This window comes from Puma concolor, chromosome B1 (assembly GCF_028749965.1).
Source record: "Puma concolor isolate L17-30 chromosome B1, mPumCon1.1.hap2, whole genome shotgun sequence".
NCBI lineage: Eukaryota > Metazoa > Chordata > Mammalia > Carnivora > Felidae > Puma > Puma concolor.
Window position 1 is genome coordinate 89,241,628 of NC_141670.1, and position 15,524 is coordinate 89,257,151.

Genomic DNA, 15,524 nt, shown 5'->3' on the forward strand with positions numbered 1-15,524 from the left:
ATTTTTTTGAAGTACAAGACAAAGAAATATCATAGCCAATTTTGCCCCAACTCAAAGAAAAAAGTGATAGATGGTAGAACTATATCGGTAATTAGTTTCAAATCCTAAGGTGTTCCTTTAAATCTTGCTAATTAAGAGAATTCAAGGGTGGAAAATAGCCCTTTTCTTATCTTCAAAGAATAAAGATGAAAGAAAAACAGAAAATGAAACCTCCTTACTTGTTCTGTTCTTTAAAACAGAGCCCCAAGAAAATCTGCCTGTGCTCACAGGAGAAAGACCCAAGCATTTACAGAGGGGGAGGGGAAGGGGGCGGTCTGAGAAGCATAATTAGAAGCAAGTTTTCAAATTTTATTAAATTCCTTCACCAACAAAATGCACTTAGAGGTATTTCAAGTTAAACCAGTACTTAAAGACTATGAAAAGCAAGATGATTACATGTTTGCGGAAGAAGAAAGGGCAATTAAGAAAACCAGAACAATTTAAGATGCCAACTGAATAAAGGCGACCAGAAGTTGATTTAAAGTTTTTCTTCTGTAATTTGCTCCCCTTTGTCGTGGCACGCTCAGAGAAAGTGAATGCAGCAGACTGGGAGGAGGAGGGGGGCGTGGGGAGGAGGAAGAGGAGGAAGGGAGGAGCGGAGCGAAGGAGCGTCTCCCATCCTCCTCCCCCAGCCCCCAACCGGCCCTCCTCCCGGCTCTCCCAGCCGCGCCCCCCCCCCCACCCCCCCGCCCGCCCCAAGCCCCCGCCTTCCTCCTCGCCGCTCGCTCTCCCTCTCCACCCTCCACTCTCGGCGACCGCCCTCGCTTTGGGGACACCATCAGCTTTTGATTTGGAAGCACGCTGATTGGCTGGAAGCGATTCAACACACGCCGGGCAGGAGAGCTTTGTCTGAGTTGGAGTGAAGTTGTACAGATTTTAGACTGGAGTCAGCAATCACGGGTGTTTAGTCTGCAGCCGCGCGGAGAAAGGGAGAGAGCATCGCTGGAGAAAGATTCACTGCAGCCTCTGCCGGCACCCTGCAATCGATGGATTCCGACAACACAAGGAGGGAAGCGCGGAGGTGACCCTCTTCTGCCTGCGGAGAGGACAAATGCAAGGCTCGGACTCCGCGCCGGCAAGAGCTGCGAGTCGTGACACGGTGTGTATAAACCCAAAGTTTGCGAGCTGTTAATTGCTGTGCTGTGTTATTAAGAGACGCTTTCAAGTGGCAAGTACCAAACGTAGCTTAGCTTTAAGTTGCCAAAGGAAGTTGAGGGGAATTGCTTTGCTGTTTTAACTTGGTCTGTGTGAGGAGTCTCCTAAACTGACCGAGGTGCCAAATGAATGCTAAAATGCACTTTAGATTTGTTTTTGCACTCCTGACGGTGTCTTTCAACTGCGAGGTGCTGGGCAAGAATTTGAAATACAGGATTTATGAGGAGCAGAGGGTTGGATCAGTGATTGCAAGACTATCAGAGGATGTGGCTGATGTTTTAGTTAAGCTGCCTAATCCTTCCACCGTTCGTTTCCGAGCCATGCAAAGGGGGAATTCTCCTCTCCTTGTAGTAAATGAGGATAACGGAGAAATCAGCATAGGGGCTAAAATCGACCGCGAACAACTGTGCCAGAAAAACTTGAACTGCTCCATAGAGTTTGATGTGATCACTCTACCCACCGAGCATCTGCAGCTTTTCCATATTGAAGTCGAAGTGCTGGATATCAATGACAATGCTCCCCAGTTCTCAAGATCTGTCATACCTATTGAGATATCCGAGAGCGCGGCCGTTGGGACGCGCATCCCCCTGGACAGTGCATTTGATCCAGATGTTGGGGAAAATTCCCTCCACACCTACTCTCTCTCTGCCAATGATTTTTTTAGTATTGAGGTTCGCACCAGGACCGATGGAGCCAAGTATGCCGAACTCATAGTGGTCAGAGAGCTGGATCGCGAGCTGAAGTCAAGCTATGAGCTTAAGCTCACTGCCTCAGACATGGGGGTGCCTCAGAGGTCTGGCTCATCCATACTAAAAATAAGCATTTCCGACTCCAACGACAACAGCCCTGCTTTTGAGCAGCAGTCTTATGTAATACAACTCTTAGAAAACTCCCCCGTTGGCACTTTGCTCCTTGACCTGAACGCCACAGATCCAGATGAGGGCGCTAATGGGAAAATTGTATATTCCTTCAGCAGTCATGTGTCTCCCAAAATTATAGAGACTTTTAAAATTGACTCAGAAAAAGGACATTTGACTCTTTTCAAGCAAGTGGATTATGAAATCACCAAATCCTATGAGATTGATGTGCAGGCTCAAGATTTGGGCCCAAATTCAATCCCAGCTCACTGCAAAATTATAATCAAGGTTGTGGATGTTAATGACAATAAACCTGAAATCAACATAAACCTCATGTCCCCTGGAAAAGAAGAAATATCTTATATTTTTGAGGGGGATCCCATTGACACATTTGTTGCTTTGGTCAGGGTTCAGGACAAGGATTCTGGGCTGAATGGAGAAATAGTTTGTAAGCTTCACGGACATGGTCACTTTAAACTTCAGAAGACTTATGAAAACAATTATTTAATCTTGACAAATGCCACACTGGATAGAGAAAAGAGATCTGAGTACAGTTTGACTGTAATCGCTGAGGACAAGGGGACACCCAGTCTTTCTTCAGTAAAACATTTTACTGTTCAGATCAATGATATAAACGACAATCCACCCCACTTCCAGAGAAGTCGATATGAATTTGCAATCTCAGAGAATAACTCGCCAGGGGCATATATCACCACCGTTACGGCCACAGATCCTGATCTTGGAGAAAATGGGCAAGTTACATATACCATTTTGGAGAGTTTTATCCTGGGCAGTTCCATAACCACCTATGTCACCATTGACCCATCTAATGGAGCCATCTATGCCCTCAGAATTTTTGATCATGAGGAAGTGAGTCAGATCACTTTCGTGGTTGAAGCAAGAGACGGAGGAAGTCCAAAGCAACTAGTAAGCAATACCACAGTTGTGCTCACCATCATTGATGAAAATGACAACGTCCCTGTGGTTATAGGGCCTGCTCTGCGCAATAATACTGCAGAAATCTCCATACCCAAAGGGGCTGAAAGTGGCTTTCATGTCACAAGAATAAGGGCAATTGACAGAGACTCTGGTGTGAATGCTGAACTCAGCTGCTCCATAATAGCAGGCAACGAGGAGAATATCTTTTTAATCGATCCACGATCATGTGACATCCATACCAATGTAAGCATGGAATCTGTTTCCTACACCGAGTGGGAGCTCTCAGTCATCATCCAGGACAAAGGCAATCCCCAGCTGCATACCAAAGTCCTTCTGAAGTGTACGATCTTTGAATATGCAGAGTCAGTGACAAGTACAGCAATGACCTCAGTCAGCCAGGCATCTTTGGATGTCTCCATGGTTATAATTATTTCCTTAGGAGCCATTTGTGCAGTGTTGTTGGTTATCATGGTGCTGTTTGCAACGAGGTGTAACCGAGAAAAGAAAGACACTAGATCCTACAACTGCAGGGTAGCAGAATCCACTTACCAGCACCACCCAAAAAGGCCATCCAGGCAGATTCACAAAGGGGACATCACATTGGTGCCTACGATGAATGGCACTCTGCCCATCAGATCTCATCACAGATCGTCTCCATCCTCATCCCCCACCTTGGAAAGAGGGCAGATGGGCAGCCGGCAGAGTCACCACAGTCACCAGTCCCTCAACAGTTTGGTGACAATCTCATCCAACCACGTGCCAGAGAATTTCTCACTAGAACTCACCCATGCCACTCCTGCCGTTGAGGTAAGATCGCACTCTGTACCAACTCACTGACACGGTCAGCTGCTAGTGTGCAGAGGTTGTGTATGTGCTAGTTCTTAAGTGTCTCCTTTAAGCAGTAAACAATACTAACAATATCCGAATTAAATGGGATACAAGGTACATCACCTGTATGTAGCAAGTATGCATAGTTTAGCATGCTGTTCTGTTTTCCTTAAAGAATGGGCTTGCATGTATGATGCATAGTATTGAAAAATAAATGTGAATCTCCCAAATGACTATCTAATTAGAATACCCTTCCTTCCCAGATTAAGATACTGGAAGCCACAAATAAAGGGACTTGTTTCATTCTCACAGTTGTGGCTTCTACTCAGAAAAAAAAAAAAAAAAAAAAAAGCCAAAAGATAACAACAACAGCACCAGCAAAAACCCGAGGCCTCCAGAATCCCATCTGAATGCATGTTGTATTTGTTCAACTTTTGAATTTTTTCTGACCTTATTTTAACTGCATGTGCTAGATTGTTGCATCTTACAATATTTTCCATGTATTTTTATAATGGATCTCTTTAACCTGAACTAAAACATAAAGGAACTCAGTCTATTATTTATAAAGGAGTTCTCTTTCAAAAAAAAAAAAAAAAAAAAAAAAAAAAGCAGTGTATGAGATCATTCAAGCCTCTCCGGGATGTATTCAGTTGTGTGTGGTGCCTGGCTGCATCGTCTGCCACATTCCAGCATGTGTAAATCTTTAAAACAGAGATAACATGTTCAATTAATCAGGATGAAAAGCAGTGAGCAACTGTTTTTCCTTGCTTAAGCTCGTGAGTATTAGGGGGTTTGTTTCCAGAAATCAGTTCTGTGTGTTTGGTTTCCAGCAGGTCTCCCAGCTTCTTTCAATGCTTCACCAGGGGCAATATCAACCAAGGCCAAGTTTTCGAGGAAACAAATATTCCAGGAGTTATAGGTATGAATTATCCCCCTGTTACCTATTGAGTCTCTAATGGCGTGAATGCTACAGAGTAAAAACCATACTTTCCCTGATTTATCTTTCTAGATATGCCCTCCAAGACATGGACAAATTTAGCTTGAAAGACAGTGGCCGTGGTGACAGTGAAGCAGGAGACAGTGATTATGATTTGGGGCGAGATTCACCAATAGACAGGCTGCTGGGTGAAGGATTCAGTGACCTGTTCCTTACAGATGGAAGAATTCCAGCAGGTAAGAGGCTGGTGATAGATGATGAATTCTTACTTTCAGATCTGCTACACCCATGAGTGCACAGTTTCTCCCATGCTTACATTTTTCTTTGTCCTTTGCACTGAAGCGTCTGTCATCTGTACACTATTAGCATTGAACATGACCTGGAGCCCCTCAGAATTATTTTCTTAAACTTCAGACACGGCAGTTGGTGGAGGAGGGGTAAGCATGAGAGCAGAGCAGGACAAGAAGGAAAGGGTGGGGAGAGGGGATAGAGAGCCACACTATTTCTTTCCTCTCCCTGCCCCATCCAGTGCTGCCACAGGATACTCTTGAGCAACTCTGTGAAATTACTGGGTGGTTGTTGTTATTCAAACGGCCTGTTTTGGTGCATGGTGGTGAACTGGGCTATAATTTGGAAGACACAAATTTCCTGTGATGGGAACCCACTCGCAGAATCAGAGATTAAAATACACTAGGGAATGGTACATTTCAATCACCAAAAATAGGACAAAGAATGCAGCTTTGTAGGTGGGAAGCACAGAATATTTTTGCCACCGTTCATTTCCTATCCGCACGGTAGTTGAAGAGGCACACGCGTTTACAAGGGAAATGTTAAGTCTGTAGCCAGATGGAGGAGACCCTGGGAAGTTAAAAGCCACGTTTTCCGTAGAGTCCCCCCTCTCTGACTGTGCAGTAGAACCTGTCTGAACCAACTGGGTAAACACTGACTATATCACTGCAGCAACCCCGTTACCAGAGACTGTAATATCAATCGACTCTTAGGAACACATAAAAACGTCGCCCTGGCTACTTACATTCCTAAACTCCACTGAATCTGATCAGCTGAGTGTTAATCAAGTGCCTGCCATTTGATAAATTAAAGAAAGGCAGAGCAAAACTACTTGCCGTCTGAGTTCCGTCCAATATCTATTTTCTAAATATAGATGAGTAAGAGAGTTTTGGAACGAGTTGTGAGGGGGCTTCAGAGAGCTACAGAAATGCAGGCGAAATCACTGCGTAGAGAGTCCTAGTGGTAGTGGTAGTTGTTGCCACCAAGAGTGACCACCAATGTCCCCGTGCTTACCTGGGGCCCCTGAGGACTTCTGTACCTGCATCCTGTCTCCTAAGGCTTCCGCACAGGAATGTGGAGTGGGGTCGTGACAAGAGTAGTGCTCCTTTTTTTTTTTTTTTTTTTTTTAATTTGAAAACTGAAGCTTATAAAGGTTAAAAAATGTATCCCAAATCAGGCAGTTTGTACATGGTAGAGGTGAGATTTGAACCAATCCCATACTCTTAAATACCAACCTATTAAGAGTAATGAAGCAACAGGTTTTTAAAAAATAAGTTTAGTAATGGATTTGTTCCTCTATTCTGAAGTCTAACTATCCTCTACGAAGTGATTAAATGCTGCCTATTTCATTATGTTATTACAGTCATAGATGAGTGTGTGGAAAGGACTTCTGCTGCCATTAGGGCTATAATGTACATGAGAACCAATATTTGCACAGTGGTGTCTTTGTTTCTTTGTTTTATTCAGAGACTCCCTATTTCAAGGAAGAAAATAAATCTCTGAAAATCCAGTGGGATACATACAGCCTCAGAAAACTTGCTCAAAGAGAATCAGTTTTATTATTTTTACCAATGAAAGGAAAGGGCTGGCTGGCTAAATTTCTACGGTTCCGTGATGTTGATGGAACCCTAATTTTGAATATTGGTCCTCAATGTTGAGTAATGTGATTTCCCAAATGAAAAGTAGTACAGTGGGCATAACATCAGTATTTCATTATGTAAGTTCTTTTTAAATTGTGTGAAACCTATTCATTTAAATTAAAAAAAAATATTTATTTGAGAGAGAGAGAGACAGAGAGACAGAGTGTGAGTGGGGGAGGGGCAAAGAGAGGGAGACACAGAATCTGAAGCAGTCTCTAGGCCCAATGTGGGGCTCGAACCCACAAACCGTGGGATAATGACCTGAGCCGAAGTCAGACACTTACCCAACGGACCTCCCCCCCACCAGGCGCCCCTGAAATTATAATATATTGATACAGCTAAAAGGAAAATACCTTTCCCTATTGAGATAACTTTTCTATTTGTGGGCCTAAATGATATCTAAAGTCCTTTTTAATTCTGAAATTGTATAATTATATTAGCTGACCTGTTTTAGAAAAAGGCAGGACTTTTCTTTCATTCTTTCAAAGTTACCAACACCAGACGTGTTCATGGCAGGAGAATTATCTAATGCTTGCATTAAAAAATAAAATAAAAATGCATGTTAATAAAGACATTGAGGAAACAATGGGTAGATACACAGTCTAGGTAATAGTGAGTCTTATTTAGTGAGTGGCTTTCGGCTCCTTCTAAGTTAACATTTCGTTCAAAGTTAGGAGTTTTGCTTTTATATTATCAACAATGATACCGCTCAATATACAGACAACCCTTTCAAAATATTCCATATTTGCACAGTCATACTTACTCTGGGCGTGTGGTGGGAGAGTTATATTGCTGGTGTATGATGTTGTTTCACTGTAGATACATTTCTTTCTTACTATCTACCTGCCTCCATGTGGAGAAAGCATTCAGGTGGCATAGAGCGCCAGGATATTCCCAGTGACTTATAAAATACTTTAAGCTTTCTTCATGTCTGGCTGGTGTAGAAAGTTACATGTATACTGAGTATCTGTGCAGAGCTACTTTAATTATGACCATCCTTCTGATGATACTTCACCCATTTTCTGGTTTATTATTCTTTCTGGCAGCTCATGCTTTGTAAACTTATATTCCCAGGAAACAGGCCAAGTAGGGAAAAAAAAAAAAAAATGTAAGTCCACATCTGAATGCCATTAACAGAAATCAGTGCAGTTTTCAAAAGCATGTGTATTTTTAGGACTTAAGTGTCTTATTCCAACTGGTTTTCTGCATTAAACTGTGATCAAATATAGATTATGTTATGTTGCATTGCCTGCCAACAAGGTCATTTCTGGTCATTCATTCTATTAATTCCCACAGAAATATCCTGCATTCTGAGCAGTAAAATCAGCAAGCATTCTTGTCCGTTAGCTCATGTTTGTCAACATGCTTTCTTCCTTACTCATTCAACTTTGAGCTACAGTGCAAAATCTTGAACTACTTGCAGAATCTCCATTTTTCCAATGTCTTAGCGGCACCAGCGTGATTTATAAAGGCCTTTTGATTTTGTTTCTTGTGAAACTCCTTTCCCGAGCTCATTCCACTTTTCATTAATCTGCCATTGGTGATTACTTTACTCCGACATTTCTCTTTAATTCCAAGTTCTGTCCATCGTCATGGCTGGTATCCGGGTCCTGGCTATTCTTCCAGGGCCCGTTTACTGGCCCAGCGTACAAGCTGAGGTTCGCTCTCTAGCACCTCCTCCCTTTGTCAAATATTTCTTTTATGCAGCTTGAACAACTTTTTCAGAACATTTTAATTTAAAGTTTTTTTGGCTTAAAATCAGTTATTGACTTTTGTTGCCCAGCAACACCTAATAAAACTACTTCCCTTGGCATTCCAAGGCCAATAAAATCCACTCCTAACTTATTAACTCTCATTTTGGGCTGTTTCATATCTTTTGCAATAGTTGGAACTATCTTTCCACGTCAATCCTTTATTCATGTTGCCTTTCTACCTGGAAAAAAAAAAAACAACTGGCTTCTCTTCACTGTGTCTATCTGAATCCTGTTCATCTCTCACAGTTTGTGTCTTTAACTACTTTAGTCTCCGCTTTGCCTCTTTTTTTTCCTTTTCTTGACATGCCTTTAGCATCATATAGGCTGGCACTTAAACTGGGCATCTGGAGCCTCATTTGTTACACTAGACTCAGAACTAGATCTGAAACCATTTGAGGACAAGGATCTATCATGGCACTCCACATATAGCAGGCTCTGAATAGATAACTGATTGGTTATTCAGTAACTCATGACTTGATGGAAGTTCGGCACATGCTTTTCGTTTCTCCTTACGTCGAGTCCTACCTAAAAAGTATAGTAAGTCACAAAATTGAAAGTCATATAGTGGGAAAGAAGAGTTGTCGGCTCCCTCAAGCCTTCCCCTTCCCAGGGGAAATGTAACCACCTGGCAGGTTTCAAGGAGAGACAGAAAGATTAGCCATATGCACCACTTGCCAATAAGTTCTGACTTACTGCTGTGGTATGAGACCTCTGTGGCTCTGAATTATATGCACACTGAGAATGTTTTTAAATAGTTGGGTCTCCAGGGAAAAGGTTGAGCATATCACTGAAACAGAAATGATCTATTCTGTGCCACTACCTTCTTATCTCTATTTTTGCCAATATTCTCTCTATTAGCCTGCCTTCTTCAATTTTTCCTATTTTCTGAATTTAAAAAAATTATGTTAATTTATTATTTAATACTCAGGGCTCCATTTATTTATTGTGAAGTTATAAAATGGCACTCCCTGTTTTAAAAAATTCCTGTAAACAAAATTACCTGTGGACATATACCATCATTTGAATCATCCAGATTGTATTTTTGGTTGCATGTTCATTATATTCGGGTCTCTAGAAAGTTGATCATACTCGGGATTCTTAGAAGCCTATGTAATTTTTCCGTTTTCCCCCACTGTCATTAAATATTAAAAGAAAACAAAGACAATCAAATAATCAAAAACTTAAGTCCTTCCCACAGGGTCAAAGGCCGGAAAACAAATGAAAGGTATCATCAGACCTGTTTCCAGTCCTTCCAACAGGATGCGTGTAAGACAAGAGAGACAGATCTCCTTTCCATTTTCACAGACCCGGGGAATTAGGGAAAAAACTTCATTACCACTTTGATAGCTATTTCACTGCTGAGAAAACCTCAGTGCTATTAAGGCATTCCAGTTACTTTCAACTCCTTTTGGTTTTGTCCACATAAATGATGAACAATAGTAATTATTTCCCAGCAGTAAAAATGCATGCCGTCAGTAAATCTAAACATGCTTTTCTTCTTAAATCATCCATCTTCATTTAAATTTAAATAGGAAATGATATGCTAAAAGAGTGTGCTTTCTTCATGGCAAAATCACACAAGGATTCTGGGTGTTTGTCCTTCCTTTTACCCATATTTAGTTCTGCTGTTTCTGTATTTTTTCTACTTTCTGTGTATTTCTAGTTTTCCTACCAATCAGACCTTTTTCTCCTTCAGAACACTTGTTCTCAATTTTGTTCCACAGATTATCCCTTCTCTGTTAAGGGATGAGGTCCAGAATTGATGAGGTATAAAACCAAATTATCTCGAAGGTTTAGTGGTGAAGGGGAGGGACTTCCACCCCTTTTAACAAAGTCCTTTATTTCTCTTTTTTTCTGAGAGGAAACATTTACTCTTCGCCTTTCTTTTTCTGCATACTAATCTTTTTTAAAATTTTATTTTACTGCATAATAACACAACATGAGACGTACCCTCTTAAAAATGTTTAATTGTAGAATACAGCATTCTTAACTATAGGTACAATGTTGTATAGCAGATCTCTAGAACTTTTTCATTATGGTCAACCAAAACTTTATGCCCATTGTTTGGCAGTTCCCCATTTTCTCACCCCCCTGCACATGCACCTTTTAGCAAACACCATTTCACTCTTGGATTCTATGTATTTGTTCATTTTAGACACCTTATATACATGGAACCATGCCATATTTGTCCTATGGCTGGTTTATTTCACTAAGTAGAATGTCCTCAAGGTTCATCCATGTTGTCACATATTGCAGAATTTCCTTCTTTTTTTAAGGCTCAATGATATTCCACTGTATGCAAATACTGTGTTTTCTTTATCCATTCATCTGCTGGTAGGCATTCGGGTTGTCTTCCACCTTGGCTATTGTGAATAGTGCTGCGGTGAACAAGGGAGTGTTAATAGCTCTTTGAGATCCTGAATTCAATTCTTTTGGATAAGTATCCAGAAATGGGTCTGCTGGATAATATGATAGTTATCCTTGTAATTTTTTGAAGAACTTCCACATTGTTTTCCATAGTGACTGCACCATTTTGTGTTCTTAGCAATAGTGGACAAGTATTCGAATTTCTCCACATCCTTGCCAACACTTGTTATTTTTTTTTTTTTGTAGTAGTTATCCTGACAGATTTGAAGTGATATCTCATTGTGGTTTGGATTTGCATTTCCCTGATGATTAGAAAATACATAGTGCATTCTTATTCTATGCAGACATTTTACCTGGTGCTAGGGATACAACAATAAACACAAGAGACTACTTGCTTCTCCTGGTAAGGGCTTTGACATTGTTCAAGTGTCATCCTTTTTAGCAATAATTTGGGAAGAAGAGAAACCTTGCTTAAATAGCCAGATCTAAAGAATGAGCTCTGACTAGATAGCTAAGGTTGATTATCAATCCAGTTTCGTTCAAATGTAAGATAATTACTTTGCATTTTCTGCATTGTCACTTGCTCTAAAGCAAAATCATGATGCCGAAGAGACATAATTGTCACTCAAAGAGATAAATGATTTGTGAAGTATGTTTTACATTTCTGCATCCTTCATCGTTCCTATTATTGTAGTTTAGTTATTGCACTTGTCAATGTAGACATTTTTCTCCTCTTTATTTTCTGCTTTTCTAATAGCATTTATTATTTGCATTCCTTCATTATTATTATTGTAGTTTAGTTATTGCCTTTGCCAAATTTAGAAATTTTTCTCCTCTTTATTTTCTGCTTTTCTAATATCATGTATTATTTTCTATGAGCGTGGCCACTCAAATTCCAATCAGACATTGGAACAACTGGAAGAGCTAACCAATGGATTTTGTATATTCTTCAGTTTTGATGACTTTTCCATCTACTTGAATTTCAAACCTTTAAAAGAAGACTTCTGAATAGAGTAACTATAGGTGTCCAGTAGTTGAGGACAATTTGCACTGCTATTTTAAGTAACAAATCAATAAATAATCCAAAATACCTTTGAGAGAATTTACTAAGTATAATGACCTGATAGCTTGTTATATTCCCAATGCCTCCATTAAAAGTAAAGTTGGTCAGATAGACCCCAATATCCAGAAGGCTACTCATAGGTATTGCTCAAAAATTAATCTGGTGGCATTCTAAAATCACAGATTTCACCATACAGCTCTGAGGATTTTAGAATTTATGTCCAGCAAATATCCCACCACCCATACCTTTGCTCCTTTTCAGACATCCTCATGTGTAAGCTATAAATCCATTTCCTCATTACTTGAGTAGCAGAAATAATATTCCTGAGAAGTATGTGAGTCATAATCTTCCTTTTGTTCTTTGATAAACAGGGGGAAAAAAAAGAGGTCCATTTAACTGATTAAAGCCATAACTGTAGTCCATTTAATGTGTAAAATAACGGGTATCATCACGGTAGTAGTTTAAAACTGTGTCCTATTTTTTTTAAGACTAAACTTGCATTCTTTTCTACCATTTTGAGATATGCTAAGCATGACGATGAATCCCTGTTGTCTTCCTTGGGTGTAGCTATGAGGCTTTGCACGGAGGAGTGCAGGGTCCTGGGACACTCTGACCAGTGCTGGATGCCGCCTCTGCCCTCGCCGTCCTCTGACTATAGGAGTAACATGTTCATCCCGGGGGAAGAATTCCCAGCACAACCCCAGCAGCAGCACCCCCATCAGAGTCTTGAGGACGACGCCCAGCCTGCAGATTCTGGTGAGAAGAAGAAGAGTTTCTCCACCTTTGGGAAGGACTCCCCAAACGAGGAGGACTCCGGGGACACCAGCACGTCCTCTCTGCTCTCGGAAATGAGCAGCGTGTTCCAGCGCCTCCTACCCCCTTCCCTGGACACCTGCTCCGAGTGTCCTGAGGTGGATCGCTCCAACTCTCTGGAACGGCGGAAGGCGCCTTTGCCAGCCAAGACTGCGGGTTACCCGCAAGGCGTGGCAGCCTGGGCAGCTAGTACACATTTTCAGAATCCCGCTAACAACTCGGGGCCCCCACTTGGAACTCACTCCAGTGTGCAGCCTTCTTCCAAGTGGCTGCCGGCCATGGAGGAGATCCCCGAGAACTATGAAGAAGATGATTTTGATAATGTGCTCAACCATCTCAACGACGGGAAACACGAACTCATGGATGCCAGCGAGCTGGTGGCGGAGATTAACAAACTGCTTCAAGACGTTCGCCAGAGCTAGGAGATGCTAGTGAAGCCTTCTTGTTTCCGTGTGTGTGGAAATCGGGGACAGAGAAAACCCTGAGAGAACTGGCATTGCCAAATAGTTGCATTTATCATAAATGTGTCTGTGTATATTGAATATTGAATACTGTATTTTCGTATGTACACGATGCAAGTGTGATTATTTTAATCTGTATTTTAAAAATACATTTGTACCTTATATTTATGTGTAATTTAACAGACAAATTTTATTTTTTTACTCCCATGACAAACATGTCTTTCCTAATCATGTAGAAAGTAGCCACTGTTCAAATATGATATAGTCTTCGACCACAAAGTGTAAAGGCACTGTGTAGATGAGTTCTGTTGGGGGAAGAATTTGCTGTTGCTGTACGAACAACCCCACTGAAGCATTATGCAATTCTTAGTTTCGTTAAGTGATCCAGTTTCTTTTTTCGATACTTTTTTAAAAAATGAAGCATCAATGACAAGGTCAAGCCACTTAATTATTATTTTTACTGCTCTCTGCTAGTTCTGATGGTTCAATTTCAGCAAAATTGAGACATGGGGTGAAATTTCATTTCAGGACTATGAAGTGTCTTTCACAGACCATGATGAAAAAAATAGGGCTAGAGTCAATGCTTTCCAATGCCCCCCCCCCCCAGGCCCCTACTGTTCCAAGGCATCACACTGGCCTATACTCGAGAATATTTCTCCTGAAGTATTAGTGTCTATTTGTAACCAAGGGAAACAATGAATTTCATTCCATCCTTGTAACAGTAGACACGCTCCAAGAAAATGGATTCTGTCCTTTAAATGGGTAACGGTATGTATTCTAACAGCCTAAAGTATTTGTGGACAAAGACCATGGTGTCAGTGTCTCTCCTAGGGTAGTAAATGGAATTGATTTATTCTGAAACTGTTTTGTTTGAATCTTCCCTGTCTTCTCACGATACTTGAACATTTTTATGTTTTGCAATGTTTTTGCTATAACTATTCACTTTTAGCTTTTGTCTCCAGTGCATGATCTCATATTTTTGCTTTTATTTTTAGTATAAGAACGTTTTTTAAAATTATGATTTTGTTATTGCAATTCTTTTGTATCTGTTGTGTGACGAACGACAAATTCTTTAATTATTGTGCTGTTATCTCTCTGTGTGGAATGCCTTGGTAAAGGAGATCGTTATTATGACTGTTCTCATTTATGACCAAGCTTCTGTTAATGTTATTTCTATGAATACACTATCTTGATTGTACTCTCCAGAAAATTTTGCTGTCAATGGAAATAAAAGGAAAATTAAAGTAAAGCTTAAGAACTGTCCATAAATCAGAACCCTGTTCCTACATATACGTTCAAAAGTTTTGCATGAGGTGTGTCCTTCATGAGAAGGTAATTCAGTGTTGAGTTTTGAATGATAAAGAGGGAACATTCAGCTTGGTGAACAAGAGAAATGCAATGGAAAAGGAATGATTTGAGACCTGTGATGGGAATGAAAGTCGTCTACCATTTTCCCAGTAGATTAAAATATTTAAATGCATTTGAAGCATAAAGAAAAAAAGAATAATCAAATAATAACTACATGAACATTTTTCAAATGAAAAAAAAATCTCTGAACATTTTGTATTAAGTTGAATCCAAAAAAAAAAAAAAAAAAAATGTACCTTCCAATGTTTCCAAGAGGTGAAAATATTATCCTCCTTGGTTTACTAGCAGGGAATTGAAATACGAAGAAAGTTAAATAGCCTAAAAGAGGCTAAACTCAGATATTTTAAATCTCAAATGGGTACCACATCAAATACATGTATTATGTCTTTGAAAGGCACATTTTCCTTTATAGGAGGGATTGCAGTTACAAGGGAAATTTCAGTTTATTTTTCAGTAGATTACATACACAAATGCTAACCACATTTAAAAACATTCTTTTTTTCAAATTCACTTCCTTTCAGTATGTATTATCCTTAAGATTTCCATAACTTCAGTGTTCTTAATTTAAAGCAGCAATAGTCATTTAGGAAGCAGAGGTGAAAATCAATGTTTAAATAATGTGAAGTAAATAAAATGCAATATTATATTAAACACAAAACCTTTGTATATTGTCTGTATAGTAAGCATTCCGTGTTTCAGACTCCTTGTTTCTCCAGTCTTCTCCACTTACTATGGCTTTCCAGATCCACAGGCTATTAGTGCAAGATTGTCGCTTTTCACTCCTGTTCCCTTTACAGGTAATATAATCTCAGTGAAAGCACGCTTGTCTGGTGCTATCATAACAATTTAACCTCTCAAGTTTGAATTTCCTCCTCTTTGGTACCATGCCTCTCTTCAGACTGAAGCAACCAAAAGCACTTAAACCAAGGAGGTTCTTTTATCCAATCATGAGTGTTTAATCCCTTTGGCCCCATTTGATTCCTTTAAATGTTCTTCAGTGATAATCTTCTATTAG

General features: G+C 40.2%; 1 protein-coding gene across 2 annotated transcripts; it reads left to right on the forward strand.

The window, feature by feature from the left end:
- The first annotated feature begins 824 nt into the window (after positions 1-824).
- PCDH18 (protocadherin 18) lies at positions 825-14,390 on the forward strand. Of its 2 annotated transcripts, none has more exons than XM_025921964.2 (4): positions 825-3,797; positions 4,649-4,737; positions 4,828-4,991; positions 12,435-14,390. In XM_025921964.2, the coding sequence occupies exons 1-4, from the start codon at positions 1,320-1,322 to the stop codon at positions 13,100-13,102; spliced, it is 3,399 nt and encodes a 1,132-aa protein (XP_025777749.1). In that variant the 5' UTR covers positions 825-1,319; the 3' UTR covers positions 13,103-14,390. The 2 variants fall into 2 exon arrangements, with proteins under 2 accessions (XP_025777749.1, XP_086560348.1); XM_086704222.1 differs by having other exon boundaries at positions 826-3,797; positions 4,652-4,737.
- Positions 14,391-15,524: the final 1,134 nt, after the last annotated feature.

Bases quoted from the DNA above. Each gene is read 5' to 3' on its own strand.
- PCDH18 (XM_025921964.2), top strand. From the start codon at position 1,320: ATGAATGCTAAAATGCACTTTAGATTTGTTTTTGCACTCCTGACGGTG. The intron at 3,798-4,648 runs GTAAGATCGCAC...TTTGGTTTCCAG, and splicing joins ATGCCACTCCTGCCGTTGAG to CAGGTCTCCCAGCTTCTTTC. The intron at 4,992-12,434 runs GTAAGAGGCTGG...CCTTGGGTGTAG, and splicing joins AGATGGAAGAATTCCAGCAG to CTATGAGGCTTTGCACGGAG.